At 35.0% G+C, this 25,486-nt stretch overlaps 1 protein-coding gene and 1 long non-coding RNA gene across 2 annotated transcripts in view; one reads left to right on the forward strand and one right to left on the reverse strand.

The window, feature by feature from the left end:
• Nucleotides 1-1,233, reverse strand: part of LOC114049835 — a 33,295-nt gene extending 32,062 nt beyond the window's left edge. Inside the window, exon 1 of the long non-coding RNA XR_003569913.1 lies at nucleotides 1,156-1,233. This is a non-coding gene — a long non-coding RNA (uncharacterized LOC114049835). The remainder of the gene's footprint in view (nucleotides 1-1,155) is intronic.
• The window catches only part of GPATCH2 (G-patch domain containing 2), a 272,302-nt gene that overhangs the window by 232,559 nt on the left and 14,257 nt on the right, over nucleotides 1-25,486 (forward strand). Inside the window, exon 9 of the mRNA XM_027871257.1 lies at nucleotides 17,919-18,007. Coding sequence (XP_027727058.1) covers nucleotides 17,919-18,007 — 89 coding nt within the window. The remainder of the gene's footprint in view (nucleotides 1-17,918; nucleotides 18,008-25,486) is intronic.

Here is a 25,486-nt window from a genome sequence, read left to right on the forward strand (position 1 = left end):
ATTTACAGTCTAATAGATGAAATCAGAGTCTTTTTTGTACCTCATTGTAACTTTCAATCAAGCCCATCTGTATTTGTAGCTAGCATGGACTCTCTAATATGACGTATGCAGGGGAATATCTTATTTGGGGTGGGAGAATTTTTGAACCAGCAAAGTAAAGCGCTTCTGAAAAAATTTACAAACTATAAACATAGTGGTTCTCATGTTCTCATGTCTATAACTGTCTGACAATTATATGACTGTGAAGATGTTATAAAAATAATCAGCAAAAGTCTATTCCATTCTCATATTATCTTCAAGGATACCTTCAATTCCTGTGTAATCCTTCAATTCCTACATAAAACAAGAGACAGTATGGTACCATGGAAAAAAACATTGGGTTCAGAGTCAGAGGAGCTGAGTTTCAGTCCTGCCTCTGTCACTTGGTACCTGTATAACTGTGAGCAAGTCATTTAACTTCTCTGGGCCTTTGTTTCCTCATCTGTAAAATGAAAAGATTGGACCAGATCTGGGGTCTGTCTTAGCTCTGCATCTATATACCTATGATCTTAATTCATTCTGAAAAAGTAGGCATATTGTTTAACAACTGCTAATGACTTCTTGTTTCCATGATAAAAAACAGTACATGTGATCTTCACTATTTTGTAATCTTCCACTGTCTGAAATATCTTTAACAATCGGTCTTTAAGGACTTTTGGAATGAAGGTGATATACCTTCAGAGGGGACTTCGTCTGTACTTATTTAGTCGGATCCAATGACTCTTGGATTCATGTTGGTTAGTACCATTGCCACTCAAAGTAGATTGGATAAGTGAGTCAATAGAGTCCAATTATAGTAGTTACAATATTGTCAGCAGATCACTATAGAAATTCCAACAGTTCTATTCCATTTCATTTCTGTGGTTTTAGTGGATTGGGAATTCAAAATTAATCAGAAGTATAGTATACCAGCCAAAAAAAAAAGTACATTATTAGATTACATTGAGGAGTCATGATGTTCACGAATAGGAAAGTAATAGGTCTACTTTGTTCTGACCTACTTAGACTACATCCAGAGCTGTGTTCAGTTCTGGACACCTAGTCTTAGGAAGGACATTGATTAACCCATAGAGACATAAAGGAAGACCAGGGTGGTGAAGGCCCCTGAGAACTTACCGTATGAAGATTAGCTAAATGAACTAAGAGTGTTTCACGTGGAAGAGAGAAAACTGTCAGAGCTTTCTTCAAGTATCCAAAGCATTGTCTTGAAGAGAGAAGGGATTAGACTTGTTCTGCTTGCTCTAGAAGGAGGAGCTAGCAGCAGCGTGTGGAAGTGAAAAAGGAACAGACTTAGGTTTGATGTAATGAAGACCTGGCTGCTTGCTTTAAGAAGTATCGAATTTCCCCTTACTAGAGGTCTTCAAGCAGAGGCTATCAGAATTCTTCGTTAGAGGGCCTCTGCATCCCCCTATGCCTCTGTTAATCTATCATCTCTCCAGTTTCATTTACAAACATTTGTGATCTATCTTATCCAGATTTTATGCCAAGTTTCTAAGGGCACATTTTGCCTCAACTATTTTGTTTATGTTTTATGTGTCATTGTTGCTCTCAATATGTCATATTCCTCTAGAATATTTTCTGCAGATGCGTTTGCATTCCCAACTAGTGTTACCATTGGTTGCTATGTTTCTGTGTGTTATTAGGGCTTAAGGATTTGTTGGCCCAAAGAGTTTCTGGAACTTTTTGGTATCATTGTTATGATCAGTGTTTTTTGCCATTTCAACTTCTGTAAAAAAAATCATAGATTCATTATCTTTAAATTTTCCTTTTCATTTTTTAGAATCTCCAGCTTGTTTAAACTGGTCAGATTGCAGCTGAGGCATGCAGTGTCATCTTTTCACTCTTCCCTATGGAGATTCACTCTCGTAGAGATTTTTACCTTTACTTGACCAGTCAATAGTGTGCCTGCACACCAACAATAATTTTGAAACAGTCCCCATATCATTAACAAATCTCTTCCTGTCTCTTAAGATATAGTTAATTTCCCCTCTTATGTTGAGATGTTATTGTACACCACATTTGGTGCCTTCCAGCTCACTTCTTGAACTAAACTCAACAAGCATTTTTAATCATCTGCCATATGTCAGACACTGTGCTAAGCACTGTGGTCACAAGGACAAAAATAAAACACTCTGTGCCCTCAAGGAATTTTTGTTATACTGAAGAGAACACCATATACAAATAAGTAAATGTAACTTATGTACAAAGTAAATATAAAGCAATGTTTTTCTGGGGGTGGGAGGAGAGCAAATTTTTTTTTAATTTATTTATTTATTTGTTTTTAGTTTTCAACATACACTTTTATAAGATTTTGAGTTTTAAATTTTCTCTCCTTCCTTTTCCTTCCCCCTCCCTAAGACAGCATTCAATCTGATATGGGCTATACATGTACAATCATATTAAACATACTACCCTCAATTTCTAATTCTTTGTCACCACAAAAAGAGCTACTATAAATATTTTTGTGCACATGGGTCCTTTTTCCTTCTTTATGATCTGCTTTGGATACAGACCTAAAAGTAGTATTGTTGGATCAAAGGGTATGCACAGTTTTATAGCTGTTTGGGCATAGTTCCAAAAGCAAAAACTTTCTTAAAGAAAGTATTCATGATGTGTAGATACAAGATGACTATAATCTAAAAGTCTGTGGGCTTTTTAATTTCTTCATTCCAAATGTTTTCTGACATAGTTGTTTTTTTTTAACCATCCCTCTATGTCAACCTTCACATTTTAATCAATATTAAGGAATATATTGACTTACTTTAAAGTATCTTCTCAGCTTCCTCCTAAAATTTGTCTATTTTTTCATCCTTTGCATGGGTGTTGGTGCTATAACACATAAACTGTGAATATCTTCTTGATGGTCTATTTGCTTAAGCTTAAAATGAAACTGCAAGTTTATCATCAAGTGTCCCATGAAATAATGTTACATGTACCTTTGAGGCATATGATAAAAAGAACTCTGCAAACTCGTTTATAAATTCCTCTCCCAAAAATCTAGTTAGCTGCAACTTCCATTCATGGAACCATCACATCCACCTATATGACTCTAAGCACTCTTTGCACCAATTTCTGTCACTCCATCATTATCTCTGTGGATTCAAAAGAGGACTACCTAATGTTAAGAGCTGTTCTGTAATTTTATATTGCTTTCCTAGGTTGAAATGACCAAAATAGTCATCATTTAATGGCCAGCCTCATGATCATTGTCTTCATAATTACCTATTCCTGTCTTCAGACAGCAAATATAAGACCCCTATGCAAAGTCCCTAGAACTTGGTAGAACCTGCAAGATCTTATACTTTGCTTGCAGAGCCTTTGAGATTCCATTCTGTGTCAGGTGTCAGAGTTGGATTTTGTGGAAATCCATTAACTTTAGTGAGTTTGTTTTTATATTGTAGTAGCAAGTGGTCTGTGAAATAACAGTGTTTGAGAATCAGTGGTATAATAGAATTTACTCTGATGGTATTCTGTTGCCATGTTCTATTATGTTGGTGTTTATGACAGATTCATATGGAATTCATTTAGTCCTTATTAGTTAGAGATAAATCTAGCATTTTATTCCTTTTGTACTGAAACAACAAGGAAAAGTGGATTTTAATGCTTAGAAACGCTATGGATCTGTTTCACTTAACAGTTTGGATAGAGGTGTATTACTGTATTCACATTATAATATTCAATTTCTTTTTATCCAGAAGCAAGAAGAGTAATCACAAATATTAGTTAAAAATTTGGTGGACATGATGTTAAACTAGAGTAAGATATTTCTCCATTATTTTCATAATGACTCATAATGACATTAAGTACAGTTTTACTTTGAGTCTTATTTGTAGATCATATATAAATTAAATCTTATGCTTTCTCAAATTTAGTCTTGTTTTCAAGCCACACTTGGTGTCTTGATTTTGAAACAGCAGCCTTTTGTATATTTAGGATTTTATTTGTGTACAAAGAAGAACAACTCCTTTCTAAAAATAATCTAATGTAATCTCTCTTATCATTTGGTATTTCAACAAAAAATGATAAATATAAAATAAATATAAGGATGTGCATTTTTATCTGAGCATGCATTATATAACTTAGAAAACAACTCATTGTCTTTTGCAGTGTAGGATTCTGTCTTTTAAGAATATTGCTAGACAATGCAACCTACTGTATTCAGCACAGAAGTAAAGAGTAATAAATTCTTTAAATAAAACATCCTAATAAAATTATCAAATTTTTTTTCATCCAAAGATTTCAGTGGGGGAAGAAAGGATGTACAGGGCATCTCAAATATAAGTGTAATGCTTATCAACTATCTTTGATGTTCAATTAAGTTATATAATGAGAATTCTTAACAGCAAGTATTTGTATGGCATTCTTAGATTTACCAAACACTTTGCAAATATCTCATTTGATCCTCACAACAACTCTGAGAGGTAAGTGTATTATTATCCCTATTTTACAGATGTAGAAGCTGAGGTACAGAGGTTAAATGACTTTATTAGGTCATGTAACTATCGTAACCTAAAGTCAAATTTGAATTCAGGTCTTCCCAACTCCAGTTTTAGCACTCTATCCACTGTGCAACCAAACTAATTTAATTCTTAAATACTTTGCCTACCATTGGGCATTTGTTTAATAATCCTAAAAACCTCCTACTACCTTATTTAGCTAATATGTAGACTTAGTTTTTGACTTTCAGAAATATTCATGAGGCACATCCTTAAAGAAGTTTTATGGAAGTGAATGTCCATTCTTTGACCAAGCATCATCATATTATAAAATTTACTGAAAGTATTATTTTTGTGTATTTTCTCCAGTAAAGTTTCAAACTGTCATAAGAAGAGCATTTTGGATTTAAGTGAGTACATGTATCATAAACCCACTAGATTTAAAATTTAAATACTTACCTCTATGAAGACAAGGAAGTGGATCAGATAAGTTCTGTAATTCTTTTCATTTTTAAGTAATTATTTAAAAATAATACAGAGCCCTAACTCAAAGTAAAATGACAACAAATTATCTGCCAAATCAGTGGTTGATAACAAAAAATCGCTAAATTCCCCACAAGTAAACATTAGTTTATGGCACTGTGTGTGGCACATAGTAGATGTTCTAAATAAAATCACACTATGCACTAGTAAGTGTTTACGGATTTAATCACACCTGTTAGACAGGTTATATAGCAGAAATGCTAAACGGACAGCCTGACTTAGGTTAGATGCCATGGGAATACTAATAGCCAGTCTACAAATTTGGTGAATTAAGATAGTAGACCAGACCAGATTTTGTAGCCCAGGAATTACCCTTTACTGAGGCATTCAGAGTATAGACCCTGTCTCCTTTTCTGGATCCTCCTCCAAATCATCCCCTCTAACTGTAGGTGTCCCTCATAACTCTGTCCTGGGACCTCTTCTCTTCTTCTATACTACTTCACTTGGTGATTTCAATAGCTCTCTTGGGTTTAATTACCATCTCTATGCGTACGATTCTCAGATATGCCTTTCCTGCTTCAGTCTCTCTGCTGACCTCCAATCTTGCATTTCTAACTGCCTTTCACACATCTCAAAATGGATGTCCAGTAAACATTGTAAATTCAGTATGTCCAAAACAGAACCCACTATCTTTCCCCCACCCCCCGAAAGCCTCCCCCATCAGTTCTATCTTCCCTGTTACTGTAGAGCAACACCATCCTCCCAGACCCTCAAGCTTGAAACCTAGGAGTCATCCTAGTTTCCTCATTATCTCTTAATCCCTGTATCCAATCTATGCCAAGGCCTATTGATTTCACCTTTGCAACATCTCTAGAATGCCCCTTGCTCTCCTCTGACACTAGAGCAGTATGCTACACCTCACTCCTGGACTATTACAATAGCCTGGCTGGTGGTCTACATGTCTCAGATTTCTCCCCACTCGAAATCATCCTCCATTCACCTACTGATGTGGTTTTCCTAAAATACAGGTCTGATCATTTCACCCTGCCACTCAATATACTCAAATGATTTCTTATTGCCTCCAGGAGCAAACACAAATGCTCTGTTTGATATTCAAAGCCCTTCATAATCTAGCCCCCACCTGCTTTTCCAGTCTTCTTACACCTTACTCCCCAACACAGACTTCAATCCAGTGACACTGGCCTCCTGGCTGTTCCACAAACAAGTCTCTTCATGCTCAGTTGCAGGCATTTTCTCTGCCTGTCCCGCATGCCTGGAACACTCTTCCTCCTCAACCATGCCTTCTGACTTTTCTGGTTTCCTTAAGTTCCAACTAAGTTCCAACTAATATCCCACCTTCTACAGGAAGCCTTTCCCAACTCATCTTAATTCCAGTGCCTTCCCTCTCAATTATTTCCTATATATCCTGTATATAACTGGCTTTGTGTATATTTGTTTACATGTTGTCTCTGTCATTAGATTTTTTTATTTTATTTTTAATTTATGAAATAAAACATGCATTTCCGTAACATAGTAGAATAGTAAAAAGATGATTGTACATGAAACTGCAAATCTGTCGTGTGCAACTTGATGTTCCTTTGAAATATATAATTTATCATTTAGAAATTAAATAAGTGATCAGGACAGAAGTAGAAAAACTATTGTGAGGATATACCTGATATTGACCTTAATTGTGACAATGATAATTGTTAAGGGATAGAAAAAGCAAACTGACTTAAGACCCAGGGAAGATATGCTAGGAGAGATGGGGTTTAATCTAGGCCTTTAAAGATACCTAGAATGTGTACAGGTGGAAAGCAATAGGGAGGACATTCCATACGGCTGCTTAATTCTCAAAATGCTGGCATATTTTAAGCAAGCAGAGTAAATCAGCAAAAATAAGTGTATAAGAGGCACTTGTTGATATGATATCAGCGTATACTAGTATATTGATTACTAAGTGCATAAAGTATTCAAGTATAAGGGCAAATTAGATTGTATTAAACAAACTTGAATAGTGATATCAGCACCATTGGAAGCTTATTTAATTGAAGTATCCCAAATAGCTTTTTAGAAACCCTATAGAGTAATCTGCTATGTAAAAAGGTGAAAATTTTTTCCAGATGTCAGAGTAACCTCACTCACAAAATTCTAATTACTGCCTGAAATGCATGAAACGATCACCACCACCATTCAGGAATCATTTGTGTAATATCATAAAGAGGCACAAAGTATAAGCTGGCAAATGGCTTGACAGATTACAAGTGCAAAGAGGAGAAGCCTTGAAATGAGCTGTTCAGGGAGACAAGGTGTATGTTTATTAACATTTCAAGGCATGATGTAATTAGATCACAACAGTCACTTTGGGCCTCAGATAAGCCATAGAATACACCACATGTGAGGAAGCATATGCTTCTCAAAGCAAGAAGCACACTGAGGTAACAGGAAAAAATGTTTGGTAACGGGCTAGTGGGAAAGGATTTATGAGAAAGCCATTTTCAGCAATTTGATAGACTTTTTGTAATAGTTGGCATCTTTTCATTGAGGGTTAGAAAATTAAAATGGGTACTTAATTCTCAAATGCTGGCATATTTCAAGCAAACAGATCAATAACCAAAAAAAAAAAAGATGCTCAAAAGCAATCATAATTATCCCCAATTCCGCCCAACCTTTACTAAGTAAGAGTGTAACAACAGTTATCCTTTTCATGTATTTATCAAGTACCTGTTTTCATTTGACATTATTCTTGGCACATCACACAATTATAACTCCTACTCTCCAGGAGTTTGTCATCTAAGACAGACCATAGTGACGTATAAAAACATGACAGGGTCCTATGAACATATCAGTGAAAAACAATGAATAAATACATGAGAAGTGAGGTTAAGTATTTACATTATCTGTGCAGAACCCCTTCTGTCCTTACTCCCTAATTCCCACTGCAGTGGTGGGAAGGGTCCCATAAGAGCTGAGACTACTTCTCCCCTCAGGATTCTGTCAGTGGGTAACAGTGAGGTGCTGGGATTCCTAATATTCACCAGTTCCCATCTGGTGTGCCCTGGCCAATAGTAATCAACAGTTAGCAACAATTAGCTTTTACAAGAAAGTATTTACTGCAAAGGAATAAGCAAGGCCAGAAATTACAAAAAAAAAAAAAAAAAAAACATTCCCTCAACTGGAGAACATTCTATCCCTTCCTCCTGCCCTCAGGCCCTGGGAAGAATGAGCTCATAGGTAAAGCACAAACACACACAGGGAACACATGGGACTAAGGGGTACCCAGCTGCTCCTGAGTCCAGGAGTCCCTTTTCTATCTTCATGAACTCCCCACCAAGTTCAGTGCAATATGCAAGTTGCTCCCATGCTCAGCTAGGCTGCCTCTTTCCAATATGCTGTGTCTTAGCTGATAAGCCATTCTGGTGCTGGTCTGGATCAAACAAGTTGCTCAGCTATGGCTACTCTCAGCTCCAGTGGTTTCTCCTACCAACCTCAGTCACTGAAGAGACCTCTGAAGGCTCTTTCAAAGCTCACAAAGTCTTAATGTGATAAATGCCATCTCCAGAAACTCATTCACCTAAAATCTGGAAAGAATAAACAAGAGAGGCAATAGAAATGGAAGCATCATGCATTCACAAACAACTTGTGATTGACTCTCTTTCTCTTAGCAGCTCACAGCAACATATTCTAACCTTTTGTACATATCCTCGGGTTTGGCTCAATTTGTCCTGCATCGTCAGTCCTTCCAGATCTGACGCCAACCAGAAAACTCTTCAGCACTGCACCATACCTGCCTTTCAGTTACTCAGCATTTAGCACCATGGTTGGCACATAATAAGTGCTTAATAATTATATGTGTGTATGTGTGTGTGTGTGTGTGTTTAATAATAATAAACTAAATCTATGCCTTTGCATTCCTGTGCATACTCTCCCAACTCACCCTTATGTTTTTGCTTCCTTCAAGATTCAGATCAAATCCCATCTTCTACAAAAGGCCTTAACTGGTTCTCCCACTCACCCATTCACCCACATTATTAGGGGAAAGGAAGGGAATAAGCATTTATATACCTACTGTAGTCCAGGCACTGTGCTAAGTACCTTTTTAAGCAAATATTTAATTCTCACAATAACTCTATGAGGTAAATGCTATTATTATCCCTATTTTAGAGTTAAGGAAACTGAGGCAAACCATGGTTAAGGGACTTGTGCACAACTACTAAGGTGGAATTTGAACTCAGGTCTTCCTAATTCCAAGCCTAGCTCTTTATCAACTGAGCCACTGAATATATGTTCAGTGATGAAAAGCAAATAAATACCAAATCTAAATGTGTTGTTTCTGTCTCCCAGTAGCTTCTAAGATTAATCTATTTTAAAGTATGTACTTTACTACCTACTATATGTCACCCAGGCTACAAAAGAAATAAAAAATAGAATTCCTACCTCCAGAGAGCTTAAATCTAGGTGAGAATGTAACACTCATGTACAAAAAGCAGTTTCTGAACAAGATGTTATTTTATCAGCACTGCATTTAGATATAATAAAGTACCAAATGTATGGTGCATTTAGAGAACAAGACAGAATCAAATCAATGCCAGTTGGTGTTCACCATATGTATTCATATCTAGATGAGTAAAATTTGGCCACTTAAAAGTTCTGCATCCTTTGTTTCCTTGAAAAACAAACTGACTTCAGAAAGTTTGAAAGGCATACAGGCATCATTATATTGGATAAATTGCCTCCATACATTATTAATGCTTTATGCCACATATTGCAACTCAGTAAAGCTTTTAGAATTTCTATTGAAAATTAATGTTCAAATGCTTTTAAAAAGATTTTTCTTTAGCCCTTTTCAAGACCACATGATATAATAATGATGAATGAAAGGAGAAAGTTTTGCAACTTCAAGAAGTTTGAAAAGCAGTGATGTTTAAAGGGATATGTATATGTCATTATTGTTCACCATACATGTTTATAACATTTTACCACTTAATCAGTGGTTTCTATGCCTTTTTTTCTCAAGAAACTTCACTGACTTTAAGAAGTTTGAAAAGCCTTAATGAGATATATATATGCACATTCAGAGTTTTTCAAACTTCTTGAAGTCACAGAACATGCTTGGGGAAAAAAATGCAGTACTTGAATTGTCATTAAGTTTTGTTGATATTCATATATAGCAGATCATAGTAATTAGCCCTCACTATATCCTGCCATATTTATTTAAATTATTAAATTAATGCTTAAAATACTGCCCACTTGGCACCTTTTATATCATTATTTGTGTATGTGTGAAGATGTGTTAAAGCATCCAAAGGAGAGAGGGAAGTAACTTTCAGTGAAAACTAATAGAAAATCAGAGGAAATATTAATTTTTTCCTTCATAAACAAAAATTATACTGTTTACCTGTCGTCAGTAGGATATGTTCTATGCTGAACTATAGCCATGAATTTGTGATATGCTATTCTACTCTTCTCCATTGGGAACGATACGTGCATTTTATGGTAGTTACAAAAATTTCATTTTTTATCTAGAACCACCCCAGACATTTAAGAACCATATTAACTTTTCGTCTTTCAAGAAAAGAAAAATAAGTGTGGAGGGGAATTCAATTGGGAAGGTAGTAAAAGTTAAGATACAAATTAGAGTACCCAGGTATCTACAGAAAGTTTTCAAAGAACCCTTTGGAAAGGCTCAAGGAACCCCCATTGTGTCCATATGTCTCTCTCCAGTCAGGCAGCTGAGAAACCACCAGTACACCCAAGACCAGTTTTCAGTGTTGCCAGTACTAATAGTCACTTCCTAGGGCTATGGACTTTCTCTTAAGTGATGGTGAAAGTCAAACATAAATGGGAAACAGTAGAATAATCTGTCCCTCAATGTTTACTGTTAAGATTACACCAAAAATTCTAAGTGTCATGATGAAACTACTGAAACCTTGGTGGCTATAGAAGATGAGGACCCAAAATACTAGGTTTGCCAGTTCCCAATATGAAATGACCGACCAAAGTTTAGGAGTGTAGCTTGCAACCATAGAATGATTTTCTATGCGAAGCTTGTATTGAACATAGAACTTGCACCTCATACCATTTTTCAATATTGAACTCTTTGAGACTGGTGGAAAGTAATGTAAATAATAACTAATGCCAATAGTGTGTTCACCTTTCAGATAAATGTAACTCTCTACCTTGCCATACACACACACACACATATCCGTTTCATTACTTAACTAGAACTTTTAGCAGTGCTTAGTCTTAGTTAAAATAAGTCCAGTTAGCCAGTGTCTTTTGAACACCCACCCTAGGCAGATCCCTAACTGGCATCATCATAAATAGTGGGCACAGTTCCAACCCCCCTATATGATTATAGTTTAGAAGCTACTGGATTTCATTCAGCCTATTATAGTGGCTCAAATCCTAGGCCTCTATTTGCATGCACTTAGCATACCATCGCAGCCAAGTACTAGGTGAGAGATGCATAAGACATAGCTGTCCCTAGTTAACATTTGCAACCTCAGAGAAAACAATTTATTTAGAGTTATTTTGTGATTGAACCAGTTCTTACTCCTGTGTTTACTAATGTAATGGAATAGCTGTGCCTTTTAGTTGTTGCATTTAATGCTTTGAGACAAACTGCCACAGAGACGTGGAGGGGTGAGGGTGGTTCGGAATCCGTTCTGACCTACTAGAGCAGGTTCACACTAGCCTGGCTTTTGCAGCCCCTTTCCTTTCCTCTGCCACAACTTTGCTGTGGTGATGACACTTGCAGGCCTGCTTCATTGCTGTGCAGCTGATGCCCTGTCCAGGCTTATATGTTTCTAACTGACAGTGAGTATTCTTGCCAAACGCCAGGGACCATAGTCACATCTGTTTGTCTCTCCTCTGGAGCTTGTCTGAGGCTGCTTGAGAACACATTTTATCCAGAGGGCAGCTTTAACTAGGCCTAATACTCTGAAAAGCCTCTATTTGTAAATGCATACAGTGAGGCGACAAGTTCCTGTTGCCTTTCCTTTAAAATTATTCCATCTGACATTGCCTGCCCCAGTCCCTGTCAGCCCCACGTCAAAAGCCAAGTTTTCAGGCAAGGTGGTCTTAATGAGTTTTTATTTTTTTTTTCCCTCCTGATAAAATGCCTAGCTTCCCACGACATCACTATTTATAATGATAGCTTGCAGCAAGCCATGAATAAGTGGAGATGAATCTGTGCAGTTCTTAAGAATAAAAAAATAAAAAAGCCTAAATTCTTTTCTAGTTCTTTGTCTTTTGATTTTAACATTAAGAAGCAGGTTTTAGAATTTAACTATGATTCAAGGGGCAGAGTTCCACCTGCTCCTGCATTATTGCATTAGCAAAATTTGTAGATGTAATACCAACGCACCCGGGTTTAGGTTTAAAGTTACAGCTAAATGAAGGCGCTGGGCTCATGAAACCAGGTTAGTCCTATGTCCTTTCTTCCTAAAAATAACATGCTTATTCTCACCTAATAATGAATTCAACAGCGTGTATGAAATAATAAATCCTTTGCTTTTCCTTCCCCAAGCAATCACAATGAATAAAAGAAGGTTTTGTGACTTCAAAAAGTTTGAAAAGCAGTGATGTTCAAGGGGATGTGTATATGTGATTATCATTTGCCATATATATCAATAACTTTTTACACTTAAGGAGCTTTTGTTGTTTGCAATGTTGTGAATGCACTGATATCATATTATTGCTAGTTTCACACAGTGCCTGATGGAAGTCTAATCTAATTTTTAATAACATTGGATCTGTTCATTTACAGTACAAACTATAGTTTTCCTTCTCAATACCATAGGAAAAAGATACCCACTATCACCTTGACTGGTGATCTAAGTGTGCTGCTTTTCAAAGACAAATGATTCATTTAGGTTGAAAGAACAAGGCTGCCTTTCAGACATTCATTGATTTTAAATTAAAAAGTAACTGCTATGTTCTACATGAAGGGTGACAACAATAACAAAGTAGTTCTTACTTAGTGTTATTTGTTACAACTCTATTACAGGTGCCTCAAGGAAGAAGGGAGGTGGGGACTGAGTAAGGAGTACCTTAATCTTATTGATCAATAATCCAGATATCTCAATTCAGTGTAACAGATAATCAATTCTTGGTAAAATTACTCAAACACAGCTGGAGCTGTTGCTCTTGTGGCTTAGGTCTTCAGGTTCAGCAGACTATTTTATTAGTTTCTATATTTCATCCTTCTTGCATTCTTGTCCATTAGCTCTGCATAGCAATATTTCAGGGAAAATCAAATCCAAATATCATTTTTCCTTTTCTTTCTTCCTTCCTCCCTTTCTTGTTTTCTTCTTCTTTTTTACTTTCTTTCCTCCTTTCTTTCTTTGGCTTCCTTCCTTTTTGGACAAGCATTCCTAAGAGTAGTTGTTGTTGTTTTCTTGTCTAGAAAATATGGATGGAATATATTTGATTATAAAAGAAAGTCATGTCAGTGGCTAGTATACATTTACACTGTTTGCATGCCCTGCCAGCTACATTTTAATAAACACTTCATTCAAACTATGTAATTCTCAATTTTTTATCATTTAGACTGCTAAACAAAAGTATATCTTTGTAGTTTCTAGACACAGTGCATTTTCTAATCAAGTTAATAGTGAAAACAAAATGTTTACTTCAAAGAACTACATTCACCCTCTTCTGAAAATTTCCTTTATTTTGTAAGTAATGTTATATAAGCAAAAGCAGCACTGTTCAAGCTGGTGTTTGGGGTATACTAATTTCAAATCATCCTTATTTTTTCATTAAAGGAGACCTCTACTGGGCAATATTTCACTAGCAACTAGGTTAAGTTATTTTTAAAATAGCAAAGCTAATTTTTTTAATTCAAATTTTCATTGATTCAAACTAACTTTTTTTCCCTACATGGTCTATATTAGTAAACTTTTTCTTTGTGTTTTTCTCTAAGTACCTGTTTTTGAAGTATTGAAATATATGTCTTGTTTTCCTGTCCAGACTGTTTTCTTAGGACAGACTCTGAATATTATGATTTCTTTGTGTACCTCATAGTACTTAGAAAAGTAATACTATGTACCCCCACCATATTTGTATACCAAATTCTTGTTGAATGAATTATGTAACAACCTCATAGCTTAGCAAATTAACTTGTAGTTTCTTAAAAACAAATGTCTCATTTTTAAAATTCTCTTCATAGTTTTATTTTAGTTAATGGTTCTGTTAACTGTTTAGTTAACTCATTTTAGTTAATGATTCTATTAATAAGGTAGTTTACAGTGTTCTTACAACAAAAATATTTGTACTTTTATTCAGTTATTTAAATTAAATCTAAGTATTACATGACGTGCTGAAAAAAATCAGCCTTACTCTGTATTTGAAAGGTGAAGAATTCATTATTCAAGTAGTTTTATCTGTCATATATGATATTCCTATCAGATCTGTGATAAATGAAATAACCTTTTTTGAGTTTTGAGTTTACTTTTTTTTGTTGATTTAACGAGGCATTTTTAGCACTATATATAGACACAGCCTTAAATTGCTTCTCTTTAAAGCACATTTCTTTGAATGAGAGAATTTAATGCTGTATGGGACCATAATGATTATTGAGTCCAAGGGTTCTTCACCTAGGGTCTATGAACTTTTCAAAATTATTTTGATAACTGTATTTAAGTATCATTGGTTTCCTTTGTAATGTTATGCATTTTATTTTATCCATTTAAAAACATAAATCTGAGGAGGGGTCCATAGATTTTACCAGAGTCCCATGATGCCCCCCCCAAAATAGTCAAGATCTAGTATATTTCCTTTACTTTATAGTAGAGGCAAACAAGACCTAGAGAATAAAAGTGACACAGGTGGTTTTCTTTAAACATACATACATACATATATATATAAAACTATAACATTTTTCAGTCTAGAAGTTTGGTTCAAGTAAAAAAAAATAAATCAGACAATTGATTATATTATTTTAGAGCTTGCATTGTATAACCATTATCACTGTAAATTAGAAATTGCAAGGTATGAAATTAAATTTTTTTTTAATTTTTAGCAGTTACATTTAAAATATCACTTGGATTCCCCCAACAATGAAACATGAAAATCTATATGATTGTATTCAATTCTTAACCCAAAGCCATTGTAAACAATATTGTCCTCTGGTCAATAAAAATCATCGATTCAGAAGTCATTTGGGCTTCTGCCTACCTCATAGCAGTTTGTCCTTAAATTACGGATATAGAGGAAATTCTTGTTCAGGGCTAGATTTGAGTAGATGGCTACCAAGTCCCTTTTTATCTCTGAGATCCTGTTTCTGTGATCATAAAGTAAACATAAAATTACCATACTTTTGCAAGATGAGGACATTTTATTGCTAAAAACTCATAGAAATGGAACCTTCATTTTTAATGAGTGAAACTCCAAAAATAACTGCAATTAATTTTATGCACAAAATACTTATTATTAGTTTCTTCCTAAATATATAAACTGAATTTTTTTTGTTCTCCAATTTGCACACCTTTCTTATTCTTTTTTTCTTTTTTTTATTTGGAGAGAATCTTTTTTTTATGAGGAGATATTATTTCTTACAAGTGAAAAAGATGCAGCCCAGACATCATTACTTTTTCCATTGCATTGAGAATGTTCACATAGAACAATGTGAGGTAGGAGTTGGGATAATTCATTTAATATGATCAGCCTACTTATTCTGATATATCAGTTTGGCTGCTTATACCACCTGGATTAACCAGATAGGTAATCAACCTTCCCCTTACAAACATAATCTAAGAACACCCCAATATTGTCAAAGTGTTGTATATTTCAGTCAATCATTCCATCAATAAGCATATATTAAGTACCTACTATGTGCTGGACACTGTACTAAGCACAGGGGATACAAAAAGAGGCAAAAAATAGTCCCTTTCCTCAAGAAGTTTACAGTATAATGAGGAAGATGATAAGAGCAAATATGTACAGGATAAATAGGAGAAAATTAACAGAAGGAAGGCACTAGATTTAAGAAGGGTTAGGAAAGGCTTTGCTTCCAACTAATTTGTAATCACTTTTACTATTAGGCAATACAGCCTTAAATCTAACCTAAAACTCTCAGTATTTCGAACCCATTTCCTCTAGGTAAGTCCATTGTAGAGATAGAAATTAATTGGACATACTTCCATTTACAATATCTTCACACATATTTAGATAGGTTTTAATTTCCTCTTAACATTTTCTTTTGAACAGATTTCCAAATTATGTACTATGAAAACTAAGGGTCCCTCAAAACATTGCTATGAGGTTTTTTTTTTTTTTGCAATTAAGTTTGGTTCTTTTGCAAAAGTATGGCAATTTATGTTTATTTTGTGATCAGAGGAAGACAGAATCTCAGAGTCCGTTCCAACCCATACTGAACAAGAATTCCCCCTGTTAGCCTTTTGCCTGAAAACTGCTAGTAAGAGGGAATCCATAACTTTCTAAAGCAACCATTCCATTCTGGGATAACTGATTATTAGTAAAGACAACATAGTATAGTGGATAGAAGCGTGATCTTGTAGTCAGTAAGGCCTACTTTCAAGTCCTGCTTCATTCAAATACTGGATGCGTGACCATGAGCAAGTCACTTTATTCTCAGTGTCCTGTACTGCTCTCTAAGACTGCCACTTCCATAGGAGTTGCCAGTCTGTACTGATGGAATTTCCAAATCAGCACTGCTCTCATGCCAATAAAATTATAAATCTGTAGACACACACACACACACACACACACACACACACACACACCAGCAAAATTGGTAGAAAGCTAAATCTGACTCACTGCAACTCCCACCCTATTCTTCCTAGTTCTTTCATCTAGAACAAAGCTGAAAAAAGACTGCTTACTCATCTAATTATCCTTTCCAAAAAAGGGCGTAGGGAAGAGTAAAATGAGATAATAATTATGAAGTGTTCAGTACAGTGTTTGGCACATAGTAAGGTACTATATAAATGTTAGTTGTACGTATTATTTTTATTATTATTTACATATCTTGCATCTACCTAGTTATTTACATGTTATCCTCACTGTTAGACTATATATTCTTTGAAGGCAAGGACTATTTCCATCTTTCTTTATATCACTGGTGCTTAGCACCATGTTTGGAACATAGTAAACATTTAATAAATTTTTGTTGACTGAGTAGACCTCAAAGATGCAAAGGGAAAAAAAGGAATGTTTTAATTTCAGTTTGTATAATTGTCCTGAAAATAATAGACAATTTAATATTTTTTAAAAAATTGAATTGAAAACATAAAGACCAAAATCAGACCTCATAATCTAATTCTGCTTATTTTCAAATATAGTAGAAGGTTAATTTCTGTGCTAGTATCCATGTTTATCCTTACAATCCAGTATCATCATTGTTTTCCTGAAAGCAGTACCAATAGCACTGACATTCAACTGACGTCCTCATACCTGACCAATGAACTATTAACTTAAGGCTTCTCCTAGTTTGGATTAAAAGAGGGAACATTACAATTTTCCTTATGTCTCTTTCAGCTGTTTTAAACAAATTCCCTGTTGCATAATATCCTAAAAGAAATTGATCATGCTTTTCCTGTAATAAATGTTGTTCTGACAGTAAGGCATTAGTAACCAATTGATAACCTAGCAACAATATTGTGATCTCTTTAGATAATTAATCTTAGCTATTTTCCTGTCAGAAGCAACAGTGTTTGATTTTATGTTGAGCTAGAAAGATTGCCAGTTTGGAAAATTAAAAAGCATTCCTTTTATATTATTCATTCCAGTAACAATTTATGATGGCGCATTTAGCTGCTGAACACTTGTCAACAAACGTAATTATGTTTCGATATAAACAAGATTGGTGGCTTTACTATGCAGCTTCATCTTTGTTGAGAATGTTTTGATTTAGGTTCAGATTATACAAGCTGTGTATTTATGTGTCATATTTTTCCTCCTTTGTTAATAGTTTTCTCTGATAATTACTTATAGACAAACAAGTATGCATTTAGGATCCTTGTGCATGGGAGATATCAAACGGAGAAGAAAGGCTGCACCCTTGCCTGGACCTACTGCAACAGGTAAAATGATTTTTTTAAGACTCAAATATTTAAAGGTTATACATTCACAAGAATCAAAATATAGTCAATTCTCAATTACCTCGACAGGAGAAACAATATATTTACAGCAAATCAAGAATAACACCAAATAATGTTACTAAAAATCTTTCACATTTGGTTTTAGAATATATTTGTTCATCTCTAATCACCAGAACTTTCCTCAGTTAATCACTAAATAATAAATCAACAAATATTTACTGAGTAATAGGCATACCAGGCATCATAGTAGGTGCTGTGGAAGAATAAAAGTCCCTCCAAGAGTTTGCTGTTTAATTGGGAACATAAAGTTTAACCATATGAATAATTAAATAACAGTAAATACAATTATCTATCACAAAGCAAAGTACAACATACCCTGGATTAGGAAAGAACACTGGATTATGAGTCTAGAAAGCTGGATTCTGGCTCCTACCATGCAATTGGTGAGCTTAGTCAAATATTCTCTAGACCTCAGATTCCTCATTTATAAAATGGAAGGTTTACAGTAAATGAACATCAAGGTCCTTTTCAACTCTATAATTCTAGTTCCATGCAAATGAGTGGTATTGATAATAGACTTCAAAGCAAGGAGAAATCATTATGGACCAGGACATCTTCATAGAAAATGGCAGGATTTGCTATATATATATATGCTATATATATATATATATGTATTTGCTATATATGTGTGTGTGTGTATATATATATGTATGTGTGTGTATATATATATCTTTTAAGGTGTATGTATATATATACCTTAAAAGATGAGTGCCTAGTTCCTAAACCAGATCCCACACCAACTTATATCTGAGGGACAGATTCAAAGATTATATTGGGTACAAGAGAGAAATTAACCTAGGATTATAATTTTGCCAGTTTATAATTGACATATGAATTATATGTGAATAATAAAAGTTAACTAAAATATATTGGCAATACAACAAATTAAGAATCTGAGAAAATGGCAGGCACTCAGTTGTAAAGGAAATCTGTTGTTTACTGACAAAGTTTCTAATATTTCTATTATCATTTCTGTAACTATAATGCTTATATTTAAGAGATCCTATATCTATCAGTTAAACCATTCAGGAGGAAAAACATGTCGGTGCATATATATGTGTTTCTGTTTGTCATGACTGTAGACTTTGTATGGAATAATTATATATAACTATACCTGCATATGTATATGTATTTGTACATATACAGAAATATAAAGCTAAATGTTTATAGAATCACTAAATTTTAGATCTGGAAGAGTTCTTAGAGATCATCTAGTTTCACCTCTTTTCTTTAGAGATATAGAAATTGAGGTTCCAAAAAGTATAATGACTTTTCCAAGGTCATAAAGCTAGTTATTGGTAGAGCCAAGACTGGAGCCAGGTTTCCTCCACAATGACACTTGCCACATAACTCAGTATACATGAAAATGCTACAATTAAATTCAATTTTTTAAAAATTAGTGTACCAGCTATGCACTGATAACTGCATGATAGAAGCAATAGTTTCATAGATAAACATCAATTCACATAATTCTTTAGGTCAGTGTCTTGCTGAATACCTTCATGTTCCCATTCCAGGTGAGTAGTCCCCTGAATTCCCTTATCTTTAAGTGTTTTGAACATTAGTGACAGAAGCTGATCAATATCAACCTCAGGAATGCTCCTGATGTACCTCAGTGGCAGCAGTGAGGAGAAGGAGACCTGAGTCAAGTTAGAACTTGACTGGACATATGGGAATGGAGAAGGAAAATGCCTGATGTTTGAGGAGAAGATGATGTGATTATTTCTGCAAGGTGGTTCCGACTCCCGAATTCACTAGCAGAGTATATCATTTGTGAGGCATTGTGGGTAAAAACATTAAACTTTAGCCTAAAACTCTTCTTTATTCTTTTTACTTTCACTTGCTCCCCGCATTTTCACTGTGTTATATTTTATAAGTTAACTCTTGCAATTCATGTACAAATCCAGCTTTTGATAAAATTATTGGATATCTTATGTATCTCTTTCAGACATCCCAATTTTGTAGTCATTTAAATATTCTTTTAAATTATTCCAAAAATAGCATAGTGGGGAAAAATGTGTTAAAAAAATTTTTTTTCAGTCATGTGTTTTAAATTTGTATTTAACCGTTCAAAGTTTTGCTCTGAGCAGAATCAAACCAGTATGAAATATCCAGTCATATCAAAGGGGAAGAGAGTGAATTATTTAAAAGTGCTCCAGTTTAAGTAGTGGATAATATCTCCTAATGCCATTGAATCAAATCACAGAAGAAGATAATTATCTAAAGTCAGGTGAGAAATGCTTTTGCATGAATACACTTTGAAAAAGCATTGATGGTTATGAAGATTAGTTCTTGTTCTTTGTCTCCGACTCCCTATAATTGTGATTTTTAAATTCCAGAATGATACGGTATCTGGTTTCTGTCAGACAAAGCATAACATGCCAGATACTCTTTTGTAAAGGACCAAAAACACATTAATATGGGGAAAAAAATCTACATTTTGTTTTTTAAAAGTGAATAGACATTTTATGGACTGTTTCCTTCTTTAAAAGACCTAGATGTATGCAATCTTTATAGTGTCTTATTTCACATTAAACTTAAAGTAAAAAATAGCCACATGAATATCTTTTTCAGTTGAATTAGGAAGTAAAAGTTAAAAGATTTGACAGCCTGACTATAGATTGGTAATCAACTCAGATTTTATGTTTGAAATACCATGCAATCAAACAAAGTAGTGTAAAAGCATTTACCATAAGATTGGTTAGAAAATCTCTCATCGGGTAGCTTAGCTTCATAATCCCAAACTGGTGTATTTGGACAAAATTGTATAGCTCTAAAGATAGAAAGTGCTACTTGGTACATACAAATGCTATTCATTGAAAGTAAATTTTACAATTTTGTATTGTCATTACCCTGCTATACTACATTGTCATTTTTTAAAAAATAAACACTTTTGAAACTATCGCTAAGCATGACTTCAGATATTATATGGGGCTCTAGCCTATCTGGCCATGTTATTGGTTAAACATTTATTAATTGTGACAAGAACACCAAATTTATTTCAGTTCTATGCCTTATTTACTGCTCTTTCACCTTTGTATTTTGTATTGACAAAGGAAAATGAATATTGATAAGTTGGCTATTGATTTCTAAATTTATTGCTTGTTCTCTGCCTTATTCAAAGTCACAAACCCAAAGGTGGTGTGTATGTTAGTAACAAAGAATGTAGATTTACTCTTATAAAATTGTGAACTATTGAAGCAAGAAAGTTTGCCAGCACAGTGCATTTTATAGTTTGAAAAATGTCATCTGTAAAGGTGAAGAAAAGCAGTGAACAAAATATGAATACTATTAAGTTCCCTTTTATATAAAAGCTCGTCCACAGCAGCAGCAATGTTTTTAGATTGGATCTTGTATTTTTTAGTAAAAATCTCTTTCGGGAGATTTGAGAATAAATTCAATGGGGGAAGGGGGAAGGCGATGGATTTTGTCCATAATACCTATGAGATTTTGTTTTACTAATCACAATCAACCTTTTTTCTAACCATTTTCAGTTATGAAACTGACATCCATTAAAGCATAATGCTATTAATATAGATACCTGCCATTGAGGGTGACTATATGGCTTTTTAAATACCTGACTGCTCTTTTGTAGTGGGTGCCATTTCAGTTGTTGAGTATTCTTAGGAGAGGAAGGGATGACATTATAAACTTTTTACTCTATGCCTAATTTAGATTATATTGTAAAATTCCCTTTGTAAAGGCAAGAGTGAACAACATGCTATTTAAAGTAATAGTTTAAAACTTTCTGAAAATGTGTGCTTTTAAATGATGACTCACAAAATCAAGAATTCTCCTTCACATTTAAGTTCCTAATCCATTTTGAAGATGTGCTTCCGTAATTCAAACTTACCTTATAAATTATTGTTTTCTTTCTTTTATTGCTAGAATTATGTAATCATAAGACAACACAATAGAGATCTCATCCATGCCAGGTTTTAATGTAGGCAAAATCTCCAGGATTCTTTTTTTTATTCTAGTGTTATTAATTTGATGAAAAATTAATGTTTGATTTGCTTACATAGAATTGGCAAATGTATAGTAATTCAGTTCTTGAATCATGTCTACACAAAGATACTAAATCAATTTTTTTAGCCAAACTTTTTTCTGCTACATTAGCAGCCAATTCTCTCCAATCAGTGTAGACTATAAAGTGCACTGGAAAACAATCAGCTACGTGTATATGTAAGGCAAAAACAGTTTAGGTAAATCTTGCCAAAGGCTGATGTCTGAATAAATATGACTCCTCTCATATATGATCTTGAGAAAAAAATGGCTACTTCATGTCAGAGCTCTAGTGAATAAACAGAAGGTTGGGCATAGGCTGACATATACTGTAGACTTGAGGAAAGGAGAGGTAGGATGTCATGGCTTGAGGCTCTAAAATGGAAGCCGACTGAAAAAAGGGATGGGAAAAAACAAATAAAATTCTGATTGCACAGTCACAAATGAGTCTCATAGCTATGGAATGACAGAGGTTATCAAGCCAAACCTGTATCTGAAGAGTAATCTCCTTAACTACATCCCAGAAATGATGATCATCCATTTTCCACTTGAAGGCTTGTAGTTTGAGCCTTCATTGCCTCCTGGGCCAGCCTATTTCACTTTTGAATAGCTCTCATCATTGGAAATTCTTCAGCCTACATCAACTTCTTTGCAACTCCCTATTGATCCTAGTTCTGCCTTCTGGGGCCAGGCAGATAAAGTTTTTCTTCCTGCTCACAAAAGCTCTTTGGTTGCTTAAAGGCAGCTAGCATCTCCTCACACTAACCCATACACATTATATTCTCTTCTTACCCTAAATATCCCTAGATCTTCTCCGCAGTATTTATAGTATGATCTCCTCTGTCCTCATTATCCTTGTTACTTTCCTCTGGACCTACTCCAACTTGTCACTGCCATTTCTAAAACATGGCCCCCAAAGTGGAACTCAGTGCTACACAGTGCCATCACCCCCTTCACTTTGGTCACTGCCTCTCAGTGCACGGTGTTTTTAACTGCCACACTGTTGACTCATATTGACATTGTAATCTATTAAAACCCCAAGGTCATTTTCTCACCTACTGTTGTCTAGCCACATCTCCTCCATTCTATCCTTCTTTAATTTGAGCCCAAGAATGAAATCCTACATTTATTCCCTACACAATTGTATCTCATTTAAAGTCATCCATCATTCTAATCTGTCCAGTTCGTTTTGGATGCTGACACTGCTTTCCAAGATATCTAGTATCTTCATGTCTATAAGCAGCTCCACATCTGCCTGAGATTATGTACTCCAATCCTATCATTCTAAAATATATTAGGAAACTAAGGCTCAGGGAAAAGAAGTGACTTATGCAAGGTCATGGGGCTTAGGAGATGTTTAAGAGTCCAGGTCTTCTGACTCTTAAGTCCCATATGCTTTCCATGACAACAGGCTACTTCTTTTTCAAAAGCCAAGCGTTCTCAATGAACTAGAACTCCGATGTTAGGTATAAATAAGCAACCCTAGGAGGGACTTTAATTACTGAGACATGCTCTCTTTTAGGCCCAGAGATTTATAAGGTTCCTTCTGAGGCAGGACTAATAGCTAACTTGGGCTTTGCACCTGGGAGTAGGTAATCAGCGCACCTAGTCGAGGTAAAGTGTCAAAGGGCAGAGAGAATCAAAAGTAGAGCAGATCTTAACAATCAGTGGGTTACAAATGAAATCAAAAATAACTTACAAAAATTAATTTTGCTGATTTTTTACTTTTTTTCTAAAAATATGAAAGAACTGTAATAGATGTTCTTTAAGTCAAGTAATAACATCATAGTAGCTTGAGACCTTCCACACTAAATCTTTGTTCTTCAAGAAAGCCTCATCAAGCCTCAGTTTTTGAATGCTTCCAAGAGTGGTCTTCAGTGTCTATCTTTGGCCTTCATTCTGTCTTCATTTTCTTGCAAAATAAATTTAGAAAAATATGTTCTGAACAAAATGCCCTTATTTTAGACATATTGTAGCAATAAAATCTTAACAGTATGTTTTTCCCCTTCACTCCAAGTAAAAAAATTAAATTCCCACCTCCTTTATTCATGTACTCTTGAGTAGTATGGGCTTACAAACCATTTGCACATCTTTGTTAGAAAATTTTATTTTGCTCCCTTAGAGCTATCAAGATTCCCAAATTTCCTTGGTTTCTCTCAGTGAAAAACACCAGGTTGACCATTCTTTAACCTTGTGTTTTTTTCCTCTTATAGACACTAACTTATTATTTGTAATAGCAAACATGCCAAGAACAAATCCTAAAGCTAAGAAGTGAAGTCAGAGCCTCTACAGAGGTTTAATTTTTGGTCATTTTCTTCCTTTTAAACACTAAAATACAGCAACTTTTTCCAGATCTTTTCATTCATTCTCGAACCTCCTGTGGCTCCCCCTCCCCCTACTCTCTCAGCTGAGAACCTTGCCTCATATTTTTACAGAAGAAAATTGAGGCCATTCAACATGAACTCCCTCTCTCTCCTCCTCTATTCCTTGTCTCTTATCACTCATGTGCCACTCTCTTCATCTCACATGATGAAGTAGCCTTACTCCTTACCAAGGCTAACCCCTCTATTTGTTCAATCTCCTTCCATCCTGACTTCTCCAATAGATTGCTCCTTCAGTCATCCCCACTCTTTCACTTGCTTTCAGTCTTTCCTTCTATACTGGCCCATTTCCTACTGCTTACACACATGCCCATGTCTCCTCTGTCCTGAAAAAAACCCTCACTTGATCTTCCCATCCCTGATAACTATCATCCTATATCTCTTCTGCCCTTTGTAGCTAAACTCCTCAAAAAGGCCGTCTACAATAGATGCCTCTATTTCTCTCCTCTTACCATGTTATTAACCCCATTAGGTCAGATTCGGACCTTATCACTGTACTGACACTGCTCTCTCCAAAGTTACTAGTGATCTTTTAGCTCCCGAATTCAATAGCTTTTTCTCAGTCCTATACCTGTCTGCAGCCTTTCACACTGTTGGTCATTCTATCTTCCTTGTTACTCTCTTTTCTCTAGGTTTTTGGGACACCACTCTCTCCCAGTTCTCCTACCACCTTTATGACCTCTCCTTCTCTGTCTCCTTTGCTGGATCCTCCACTAGATCACACCCTCTTCTCTTTTCCCTCTATACTAATTCACTTAATGAGCTCCTCAGCAAATTGTAATAATAGCATTTAAAAAGCATTTTTAAGGTTTACAACTCACTTTATGTTATGTTCTCATTTGGTCCTCAATAATGTTGTGAGGGAGTGCTGTTATCCATATTTTATAGATGAAGAAAGTAAGACAGAGAGGTTATATGACTTGCCCAGGGTCACACAGTGTCAAAAGTAGGGTTTAAATGCAGGTCTTCCAGACTCCAAGTCCCACACTCTATCCACTGAACCACTTCACTGCTT

Source organism: Vombatus ursinus, unplaced genomic scaffold, assembly GCF_900497805.2.
Source record: "Vombatus ursinus unplaced genomic scaffold, bare-nosed wombat genome assembly UNPS02014798.1, whole genome shotgun sequence".
Lineage (NCBI taxonomy): Eukaryota > Metazoa > Chordata > Mammalia > Diprotodontia > Vombatidae > Vombatus > Vombatus ursinus.